Raw genomic sequence first — 12,226 nt, 5'->3', positions numbered from 1 at the left:
CATTCTGGGGGTTAATGCGCCTTTAATTCCACAGCCATGACGTGTTTAGTGGAGTAAAGCATTTCAGATTATTGTCGTTGTTTGTTACTTATGCTCTATACATTAAAATGTGTGGGCTGCCAGTCATGGAGTCGACTAGAGTTGCGAGTCGCGAAGATTCTACCTGACACAAGAATTTCTTGGTTTGCATTCAGTTGCAGCACGAGGTACAGTGGTGATCAGAACGTTTTATTCTCAGCTTTCAACCATTTGACATTTTATTGCCACAAATTAAGACACACGCCGAAGTCTCCCGGGAAATCAGACATTCTGGCAAACACAACCGTGACTAATAGTAACTCCTCGGGAACGTTGCCGGTTCCTGTAGAATATTCACCGCTAGATGGCGTTGTACTATCGATCCATCTGAAGGTACATTGTGGCTAATAATCAATAAATTCAAACTGATGTGACATTTTGTTGTGTCGTCTCTTTTCTTTTTTGCCTATTCATCTTTCGTTGTCTCTTTCTCTAGTATTTCTATTACCTTAGATATCAAATACCTGTTCATACAACAAATCTTAACGTTCATTCTCTTAAATGTTTATAACTGCATCTATCATTCCTATCGAGTTCGTATTAAATGCCTACTTATGCCGTTATTCAAGTGAATTTCTCATGTTTACGTTTCAGAGTGGCTATAAAATCGGAAATTGGGTCTTTCATCTCAGAATATTACAAGGTAAGGCATTAGGATTGATGGTACCAGTCGTTTAGCGTAAACTTATGTTTGATAACAATAATAATAATAATAATAATGATAGTAATAATAATAATAAACATTTCTCGTTACATGATGATGTTGCATTAGCAGTTTTACAGTCTTTCACAGAATGTTTTCTTATTTAAATCAATTTTCTTCACTGAACATCACTAGACTGTTTAAGTCAGTCTACCCTGTGTAAAAGTGTGAATATTCGTGTGAATACTTCCTGCACCGTCCTTCGTAAGCGCATGGCTTTCTTTCACACTGCATAGACAGACATAGTTATTTTTTTTTAATTCTCCCCTGCATAGTCATGTCCTGTTGAACGTCTGTATGTTCAGATCTGTTTCATTTTCAGTTATTTTATTTTTCCACTACACATCTTGTAAAAATGAAAAGAATTAATGTGATGAATCATCAACAATTTAACAACAACATAACAGAATCAGTTATAGTGTTTAAACCTACTCATGACATACATAGACATACAGGTATAATAACGAAATAATAAACATGGAGATAAACGTGTCTCGTGATTTTGGCTTATGTAATGGGTATAAAAGCTCAAAACAACAAAGAGAAAAATATTGATTTTGGGTTAAATGAGTCAATTTCGTGTGCTACAGGGATCATTACAATACTGACGGAACGAAGTGTTCGGCCGTGGGGGTGGGGGGAGGGGTAAGTTTTCACTGGAAGAGCACTGACTTCTTTGATAATATTATTATCGAGTACCATAAGAAGTCAATATGAAACAATATGTAGCTTATTGTAAACGGACCCCTTGTGTTAAGCGCCGGTTTTTGTTGCAATCCTTGTGTCGTAGCAGTAAATAAACCATACCTTTTTGATCACCTTTTTGTTTATCAAATTCTACAGAAAAATTTACTACAGCGAGGGATGAAGATCCTGTACGAATCGCTGGACAACGATGGAGGTAAGACCGACATAACCACCTTGTATTTAAGTTTCAACCAATCATGGAGCTAGATACCGGAAGTTTGTTTTGACTTGATGTCACATTGATGTTTGTAGAATGTTTGAACGCTTTGTATAATAGGCTGAAGTCATCTTATCGTGCCTATGACGAACCGTTTCCGTAGCAAGATTTCCACGTGTTGCACGCTCATTTGGCTGATAGAATCATTCCCAAATGAGAAAAGTAACATTGTAGACTTATTTCTATTTCTTACTGTTTGAAATGGAAGAGGGTGTATCTGATTTTGGTGGGGTCATTTAGTATAGATGAAGGTAGATCTGATCTTACTGCATGACTTTTTGAGGGCAAAAAAGACACAATAAGATTATGAATTATTCTGAGTCGGCTAGCTCTTTCACGGGAGTATGATCTCATGTTGTTATAATCAATTTTATAGAAATGCACAAAAAGAGGTATGCAGTGCCATGGGTACACAATTTGCCATGCTTCTCATCTAATTCCTAAATTGATGCAAACATGTCGAGATAATTAAGCATTTCACTCATATCCACTTTACTGGACCCTGTTAGTCCCGCCATCAACCGGACTGAAGCAGCTTTCATACTGAGCATGAATTATCCCACCTGCAGACCAGTCGGGGTTCAAGCTGAATTGTCCGTTACGAGATGTATTTCCTCCGTAGGTTGTGGGCTAGTATTAGGCGAGAAGCAATCTAAGTAACTATGGCAAACCGTATGCCGCCCTCTATTGTTTATTGTGTCAGACAGCGTCTGTAATATTCCGCAAAATCCAGCAGGAATTCTCCGTGAGGGTAGGGAATGCTGAGTTGTTCAGGTTGTTTCAGAAGGTTGCTCAAGACAGATTGTCGATTCTACTATCAGTTGTATGTCGCCAAGTCCCTAACGAGCACCCGATTCAAAGTATACTTTTTCTGTCATATCGCTATTCTAAGCCCGGACTAACTGCCGTACACATTTCTGTTTCGGCGTAAAATGTGCTTTTTTCGCTCCTGTCATGACATTTTTCCCTGTACGTTGTCTATTTATAATGTTCTTGCAAATTCAGTTCATAGAGTTTCAGTATTCTTTTAAATCGTTCATTGTGTATATTTATCAGAATGATTATGTCTGAAATGAAATATATCTTTTAAACCATGACAAGTTTGCATTTTAGTTTTCAATGGGGTATGTGTACGGCATGTGAAAAAGTGTACAGAACAAATGGAATAAAGATCATCATAGATTAGATGGCAGTGCGCGAATACAGAATATGACTGATTGAATCTTTGAAACATTTCATATGATTCCACTTTAAAAAACGTTCTAATCGTCCCAGTCTTCTTTAAGAAATATAAATGATAGCACATTAGTTCATGCACAAAAGGACTGTAAACAAAATAAATTTTTTTATAGAGCTGCCCCCCCCCTTCGTAATGAGGCCATTGAATTGAGAATATAATTATATATATATATATATATATATATATATATATATATATATATATATATATATATATATATATTTATATATATATATATAGATCAATTTCACTGAAAATTAATCGAGTAAAGTGTCTTTTAATTAAAAATGTACTGTATTTTTTTTTCATTATACCTCTTCTACCAGGACCAAGGTTGCTCTCGAGCTTAGCTGACCTGTGGAACTGTTTCTTCTGTGAAATTCTGCCCACATTACGTGCTATTTTCTACCCCGTTCAGGTACGTCGTGTCCTTCTCCTCACTATTCTGCTTTTCACTGTGTTTTCAACCAGGCCCTTCCTAATTAAGTGAAGTCCTTCTGCACATCTCATAATGATAGCAGAATTTATGATACCCCAATTCCACCTATTCTCTGGGAACACCGGGATTAAAAGAAATGAATGAATGAATGAATGAATGAATGACAGAAAGAAAGAATGACTGTATTCACTAACTCGAATAAGTGTCGAAAATAAGTGTCAAATATAATGAAGCAACTTAGCATGTCATAAATCATATGTATAAAAAGATATCTTCCACAGCACGAAAACAAAGATGATCATTAAACTTTTCGTAGTTTTGAGTCCACGCTCCTAAGTCTGCATAGCTTACCTTCTTCGTTTTTCCCCTTCTAGTATCGTTTCATGATGCACCGATCGGAATTTTACATCTTCTTCACTTCTCTCTCTTATCTCCATGAGCAGATTTTGAGGGATGAGTATATTTTTGAAGAAAAAATGATTTGTGACTGTTGTTCAGAAGCATTGTAAGCATCACTTAAATCTGCATATCCATGCATTCTCACATTCATTGATTCTGTTAACTTTCTCTTTCGTTGAAGTAAGATGCTCATTCTTCCTCATTTTATTATATGCCATCTTATTTAGGATTTGTCGTGTTTATTAATTAGATAACGATCACGTTGTAGAAAACATATCGTGCCAGTTAGACTCAGTCAGGTTTTCGAAGAAAAATAAATGACAATCGGTCTTTACTTGGGTTTTTACAAAGTACCACGTGCTTAGTGCTAGAACTCGACTAGTCTTAGGTCAATCTTACACTACGCACGGAAACATGAGCAGACTGTATAAAGTTACTTTTGATAACGCGGTGAAAAAAAAATAAAAATCCTTCGTCTTGTTGTATTTCAGACCAAAGGACACACGATGTACCAGCTCTCACTGCTTGGTTTTCGGGACCATGTGGTACTGCAGTTACCCTTATCGAGTGAGTTGCGTATATTCTATCAGAGATGATTAATAAAACACCAGCAATGTGCAGAAAACACATTCAGACGAGGTCTGAATATAATCTTCGTGAGTCCTGGAAACCGGCCTGTATATACGGAAAAGAGCGGTGAAAGGAAAATAAAATCAGTCCCGAATCACGGTGAATGATTTAAAAAGGGATGATAATGATGATGAGCATGAGAACGACGACGACGACGACGACAATGATGATGATGATGATGATGATGATGATGATGATGATGATGATGATTACTGAGAAGAGAAAGCGTCTCCTTTTGTACTTGACTGTCGGAAGTCACATTGCAACTTTAACTTGCATAGTAGTTATGGCAACTGATAAAGCAATTTTGTGTGGTTTGTGCTTTGTTCTTGTTCTGTTACAAAAAGTTCATTTGGTGTTCTTTAAGGATCTATTTTGCCATAAAATCCCATCTGCATTATTTACAGCAATTATGACTAAGCACCGGGGGCAGAGACATCATATAATATTGCAAAGTTCTGAACCCAAAGAAAGGCAGCAAAATGCTGCAATGTCTGTGATAATGATGTCGTTTTTCTTTTTGAAATACATGACTGTTTACTTTTGTAGAAGCATTATCAGAGTGCAACGACAGCGAGGTACCACCTGAGATCACGCAGATGCTTCTCAACCTCCACGCCGTGCATGAAGCGGGTAACCCGGCAGCTACGCCTTCGGAGGAGTACGTACAGCTGGAGCTCCTACTAGCAAAAGTAGTCTGCCCGTTCTTGGGCTCCAAGGGGCTCTACCTGCGAATGGGAGAGTCCGACCCCGCCGTGCCGGCCCGCGACCCTAACGCCAAAGAAGACGGCCAGGGAACGTCTGGAAGCCCGGCCGGGTCTCAAGGCCGCAAGCATGGTCAGTATGTTCCCCGGGTGAAGCCGAGGCTAAAGGACAGCTTGAGGCTGCTCAGGGCAGGTGGTTTCATCAGTTCTCTGAGCATGTCTCACCTTAGCCTCTTATGACACGTGATCACATTGTAAAATTCCCTGCACATTACTACCTCTTTCTAGCAAACGTCTTCTTCTTTGTATACTGATTCAATGCAGCTGACAATGTCGTCATAAGCTACTGTTTCCAAAAACGCAATCAATCACCTAAAATGTTGTCTACGCGATGAAATCTGTAAGATTTAGAGATGTTATTCGGATGCTGGCAGGAACGACAGAACACCACGGGTGACGTCAGCCATTTGTGGCACACTGGTATTAAGTTTTGAAACAATGTGAAACTATTCACTCGATGTTCGACAAATAGCTTTCCTTCAATACAGCCACGCTGGCTACGCTGTTCCTGAAACAATCATTATGCAGTCCATGCCGGATTTAGTGTGCATGGCATGGAAATCATTTCACAAAAGATGTACAACACACTTTTAAGGGAATCACCAAAATGCATAGAAAGAGGTAGGCAGTGTCAGAGGACACACAAATTGCCATGCTACAAACAAACTTGATGAGGCTAAAATGTGAGAGAGATACGCAAAGATCTGTTCAACTGTTGAGGGGAATTGGGAACATTTTGAAAGTATGACAAGTACCATTTTTATCATACCAATTCAATACGCACTCTTAGCATCAAATAACGACATAATGCTGTTACAGGCTTTCAGATATTATAAAGTCCCAAAAGGGCATTGGTTTTGAGAATTAACAATATGAGTGGAACAATACTCGGGCAAAACAAAATATGACAGCGAAACGAGAGAGCAGTCACACAGATAAAGGAAATAAGTTTACCTGCTGTTATATTTCTTGTATTTTACTTCTTAGTATCGTATTGATATTTATCAATTGGTGTTGTGAATGCAGGAAGGAATGTGCACTGCATTTCAATTTCAGCATACAATGTGGTAGGATTATTTGCATTCAAAGTACCATGGCACTAGGGTGTGGCAATGATGAACGATAAGAAAAGTTTATTGATTCGTGTTTGCTCCTTGTACGAAATGCACAGTTTGTCATTATTGTGCCATCAGATTCAGGCTATGTAAACACAAAAGTGACTTTAGGCAGCATTTGTTTTTGTTTTATAGAAAAGGGGAATCCATCGCTTGTGCTCTCTCGAGAAAATGTCTTCGAACTTTTATTGTTACAGTTTCTTCTGTTTTTACGTGCCCTTCCCAAACCTCAGCTTTCTTCGTCTCTTGAGTTTCACTTTTCTTTCTTGAAGAAATCAATAATAAGCGAGACGTTTGTTCACAGTCTTTATTTATCAATGAGCACAAAAACTCATTCAAAAAAGAAATACCCCATTGTACAATAGTTTTCACATCAAGTAATTCATAGAAATCCTGTAGCATTTAGTAACGTTCTAAGATCAATATCTGTTATTTGTGTGGCCATTTCATGTACCCTTTCCCGTAGAATAACCTCGCCCTTTTTACGTGTAGAGGCTAAATGAGTTCATGGTATGTGGAGCTAATTTTCGTCCCAGCAGCTTTAATATGTTAAAGTCTGCTCTAAAAAAAAGAACACTGCGAAATTTTTTTAGAGCGTCTAACCCTTAGCTTGCCCCAGTAGGATAGACACAGTGTAGAGCCTGCTTTCAAGTTCAAATCACGATATCCTGTTCAGAATATTTTGCCTTTGCTTTGCTGATTTTTCCCCAAATTCTTAACACGTTTCCCGATTTTGTCTGTTTTTTAAATTTCACTCCTTTTCCCTTTTCTACTTGCCTGTTATAACAACTACCACACGTGCTCCTTGTCATCGTACGTATCCGTGTCATTGCACGCTGAACTGCATGTTCCGTTCATTGGTCAATTGCTTTGTAACTTGTCATTTCGTCATTGTCGTGCAGCCTCAGGATACGTACCGCGCGCATTTGCTTCGCCAAGTTTGGCGTTTCTGCGCAGGTCGAGATTCAGTTTTAGAATCAACAACGTCAGGAGAAAGTTTATGCGCATGCGCTTTTCCGACGATACACCCGACTCCCCTTCTGAATCCATGCCCGAGTTCGAAAACAAACTTGGGTCTGCGAAGACGAATAGTAATGGATGAGAGATCACAAAATGTCTCGAACTGATGGGATAAACGGACAGAATACCGTTGAAAGACAGAACGCCTTTTGAGCGCGTTTGTCGCCCTAGCCACCCTAGCTGGAAATAAATGAAGGAGAGAGAGAGAGAAAAAAAGAAATGAAAATACTGTCTTTGTTGTGACTGGACTTGACAACTGTGGCAAAAGAGTGAATTTTTGGAAATGTTATCATGGTTCTTTTTATTTTTTTTTTTTTTATTGAATAATCAGTTTATGTACCTAAAAGTCTTTTTCCCCTGAAATTATTTGTCTATCTATAACTTGCCAAGGTGTGGAAATGTGAACGCTTAAAAAGCTTGGTTTAGAGTTTTTCATGTGTTAATTATGTGCATGATCCATGTCTGTTTTTTATTATGTTAGTGTATGTCTAAGTCTGTATTTGTATGTGCAATATCAAATGCTACTTGTAAGGTTTTGACCGTAATTGATTTGATGTATCACGATACATTGCTTTTGTAACTGACTCACGATCTCTATTCATGTTCAAGAAATAGTTTTATCTAACTTTGCTTTTATTATGTTTACTTTTGTTTTGCTCCCTTTCCCACAAATTAACCCGGGTTGTACGCTGCATGCTGTTTTTACAGGGCATTTAGTACAAAGACTCACAATACTTCTGTAATACTTCAACTAAGCTCACCTGATTATTGTTATTTCTTCCTCTCATTCACCCATTCCCTGTGTGCTGTTTTTAAAACCCACGATCAAACATCTTCTGCCTCAACTCATGTGCCACTGAAATTAAACAATAATAATCACACACGCTTGTTGCAATGTGTTTCTGTGTCCAACTATGTCTCGCTGTTCAAATGAGCTGTCGTTAATAATTTAATCTTATTTCTTAATTGCCGCACATTTCATGTGAAATCATTTTCTCCATTACCAACAAAGCCACGTCTCTACCCTGTTGCTGTATTATTGTTACAAACCCATTCCTGCTTTGATAATCTATACAACGCTAGTGTGGTTTTATTTTTCTATAACCCTCTTGTCGATGTGTGATTTACGTGATGTTTTTACATGCGATTTCCTATTTGATTATTCCAAAACAATCACTTATTGTTACCATCATAAAATAAACGTAATGGACGTTTATATTCGTCCCTCTCTTCGTATTCTAATTGACGAATACTTCACCGTTTAATACGCTTTGTTCACCTGAAAAATTGAACGTCCTCCATTGGAAAAAAAACAAACGAAAAAACCCAACACCAACAAATTGGGACACAAATCGCTTTGCTATTAATATTTGGGGTCTGACCATTAAAAAACTACTTTTTCACCATTTCTGTTCAACCAAACTGATATTCTGTCGTACTGTGTTAATTGTTGCTTTGGCGTTATGCACTGTGCGCTATTATACTTGTCAACTCCGCCGGTCTTTATAAAACTCGCACCGTTCCGCATCATGCTCACGCTGGATATTCATTCACTCGGCTGTATTGTCGCTGTGGTCATTTTTCATCCCCGTTCTTGCCGAACTGAATGCAACGCTCTGTGTGCCGAATGGCGCGCCTTCCTAACATCTTTGCACAATTTCTCATTTCATTTTCCCATTTCGTGACGAGCATGTCTCTGTTTCCGCACTGCTCCATCCATCCTTTTTTGGTCAACCCATAACTCTTTATAACTTCAATCAATATCCTCCGCATTCTCATCCCCTTGCCACCCTTTTCCCCACTAATATCATAACCCATACCCTGAACAATCTATCATTGCTACCGCCAACATCCATCCCGCCTTCCCATCACCGACTTACATCACTCCTCCCCTACATTCATGCGCCATGACGATTGAAAAAAACATGAAATCACACCCACGAATACATACAATGTAGACCGCCAGCGATCACTACAAAGGCTTAGCCTCCAAATCCAGCCCTCCAGTTTGGATTTTCCCACGAGCACATTTGGTGGGTCGACGCCGTCCTCTCCGTCGTCGTACGCACGCGACCACGCGGCTGCCAGGAGGCTACAGTTGACTCACCAGCGGCGAGGTAGCGCCCTCGTGCTGAGCTCCTTGGAGACGTTAGAGGAAGTCGACCGTACAGGAATGATGGGATCGTTCAGGGAGCGCAAGCGGTCAAAGTCTGAGATCGACTTCGACAACCGTAGATAACGATTGCAGTTACCATTCTGTGTATTGGGTACTTTTGTCCTCCACTTCCTGTTTGATGTCCTTTGGTCTTTATCTTCCCAATGCTTCCGTGTACATGTACAAGGCTGCCATCATACTATATGGCATTTACTAACTCTCAGTTAGTCACATAAAAACACAGCCCATGAGGTCTCCATTTCTTAGCATTTTCACACAGGTGAAATACAGGTGTAAGTACAGTGTGACCAGTGTCTGACTTGATACGTTATAGAAGTTAGACGTAGACCTGATATTTACCTCATGGTTGGCCCTAAATTAGATATTAGTCACATGACTTGGTTACAATGACTATAAATCTGTGGGCTTGTTGTCTGTATTTGTTTCTTGTGTCGGTGAAGATGGAGAGTCTGTATGGATTGTTGCAGACACACTGCGACAGTGCCCCCTCAACGTATACATATGAAGAGTAAAACAATGTGAATGCGAGGATCATAAATTTGTATATGCAGCCTCTGTAGATAGACAAAAATTTTGAAAGCAAACCCAGCCAAGCCACACACTAAAATGGCAGAAAACATATGTAGGAGTGGAAACTGTCTACAAAGGAACAAAGTGAACCTCCACAACGGATTCGACTTGACTCGTAAAACGAATGGAATGGGTCAGTGAAACCTTCACTACATTCGGACATAAATGAATAGCCAAGTCGGTCTCATTCACGTTATGCAAATTAGAGGAAGAGATGATTTCATTGCCTAGGAATAAGTGACCAGCTTCACTCCTTCAAGAAACGTGTGAATCCCCAAACAAAAACAAACGAACAACCCCCCCCCCAAAAAAAAAAACCCAAAACAAAACAAAACAAAACAAAAACAAAGAACCTAAACAAACGAAAACAAAACAAAACAAAACATCCTGTCCTGTTCTGTCATTTATTTCTCTCCATTCAGTCAGTCAGACTGAAGAGTGAAGTGGAGTTTCCCTCTGCCATGGCAGTTTCACTTCATAAAGTGACACACTGACTTGCGAGTCAATTAAACATGTCTCCCGTCCGCATTACATTTTTTTTTGGATGTGTAACTAGTAATGGCTACCACACCGTACTAAATAAAGGAACTATATATTGTCAAATCTGTGCGTCACAAATCACCAAATTTAACTCTGTGCTGCGAAGTGCCATCAAGCAATTCATCATTAAACTATGATATTATTGGAACAAAAATAGCGAACAAAAAATGCAAAACGATAAAACTCGAAATTCACATGTGATGCTAACAGCATGGTTCCAGGAAAAAGTACTATGTGTGTCGTCACCAGCCATGTACCAGCCATGTTTAGATTCTTTTATTGTGTATGTGTCTGTGTGTGTGATTATAAATCATCTTTAGACATGTTAGACCTGCTAAAACATCCTCCAGCTCTGTATTGTACATAATGGAAATCGCAATTAAGGTGAACAAAAGAAAGCGCGTTGGCATTATTCTATTTCAAAGTATAGTCTGATTCTTCGAATGACGCCTATCGATCCATCTCAAACTCAGATTTAGAGACCTCTGTTTCTTTTCTCAGCCTACTGTGAAGTATGCTTTCTTTGCTTGTATGCATAGATGCATATCAAAGATTTTATTAGAGTTCCTCCGTATCGGAGATCGTCCTCTGCAAGCAAATTCACTAAGAGCTACATTGAATATGGAAGGGAGGGATATTCCTCGTGGAAGGGTAATGCAAAGTTCGAGAATTTTGTGAAGAAGTACAAAGCACAATCTAACTTCAAAGGAAATCATAATGACGTGAAAGATACTCAGTCTAAAGTATATGTTCCGATTATGCAAACAATATTAATGATTTTTATCTTTCCAAACTTCCCTTAATTTCCTTTGCTATGTCAGTTTTTGGTTCCATCATACTTATTTATGGTAAGTCGTTGAAATGAACTTTCAGCAATCTATCGTAAGAAACTATAGGTGTCGTAAAGATATGGACAGAGATATGAACAAGTCAAATACCACTTCATGAAATGAAATAATTATCATTAATAGTTATTCTACCGATGGAGGCATCGGGTGCCTTCGTCAACTAAATGGAGATTCCTCATGAATTGGAAAATTAGAGCAGCGGGGACTTTGGAAAAGGCGTAGCTTGTGCCTGTGCAATATGATAGGAACCAGTAATGTTGGAGTGTGGAATCATATGGCTGACCTAAATGTCCGCAGCATCATCGGGTGACTCTGGGAAGCTTGTCTTGAGTATCGTGCTGTAAAACGAGCAGGTATTGGTCTTTAAACACACGTGTTCAATGATCTTCATTATCAGCTCCTGGCATATATCCAAAGTAGATCGAAGCTATCTTTCACAGGTTGAAAATTAACACGAATTATTATCATGAAATGTCAGCGATTATACTTGACGCACAACCCTTCACCCTACTGTCATTCAAATCGATGGACTTATTATGTCTAAAACTATGTAAACGGAATGGAACTTCATGGATTGATATTCCATTAGGACAAGTAGTGTAGATTGTAGAAAATGAGCTTGATTTCAAAGATTCAACTGTAGAGCTAATGAGACACTAATGAGACACTAATGAGCAACGTGTATGCTAGGTAAGCTATTGATTTCGATGATGGCCACATGTCGCCAATTTAGATTGCCA

The 12,226-nt window shown here is 38.8% G+C and overlaps 1 protein-coding gene across 1 annotated transcript in view; it reads left to right on the top strand.

The window, feature by feature from the left end:
- Positions 1–10,396, top strand: part of LOC140229184 (uncharacterized) — a 46,721-nt gene extending 36,325 nt beyond the window's left edge. Inside the window, exons 3-8 of the mRNA XM_072309450.1 lie at positions 673–721; positions 1,625–1,682; positions 3,312–3,403; positions 4,315–4,390; positions 5,003–5,290; positions 9,311–10,396. Of these exons, the coding sequence (XP_072165551.1) occupies positions 673–721; positions 1,625–1,682; positions 3,312–3,403; positions 4,315–4,390; positions 5,003–5,290; positions 9,311–9,591 (844 nt within the window). The 3' untranslated portion in view covers positions 9,592–10,396. The remainder of the gene's footprint in view (positions 1–672; positions 722–1,624; positions 1,683–3,311; positions 3,404–4,314; positions 4,391–5,002; positions 5,291–9,310) is intronic.
- Positions 10,397–12,226: the final 1,830 nt, after the last annotated feature.

This window comes from Diadema setosum, chromosome 5 (assembly GCF_964275005.1).
Source record: "Diadema setosum chromosome 5, eeDiaSeto1, whole genome shotgun sequence".
NCBI lineage: Eukaryota > Metazoa > Echinodermata > Echinoidea > Diadematoida > Diadematidae > Diadema > Diadema setosum.
Note: the sequence above shows the minus strand (reverse complement) of the source record. Positions and strands in the feature narration are given on the sequence as shown.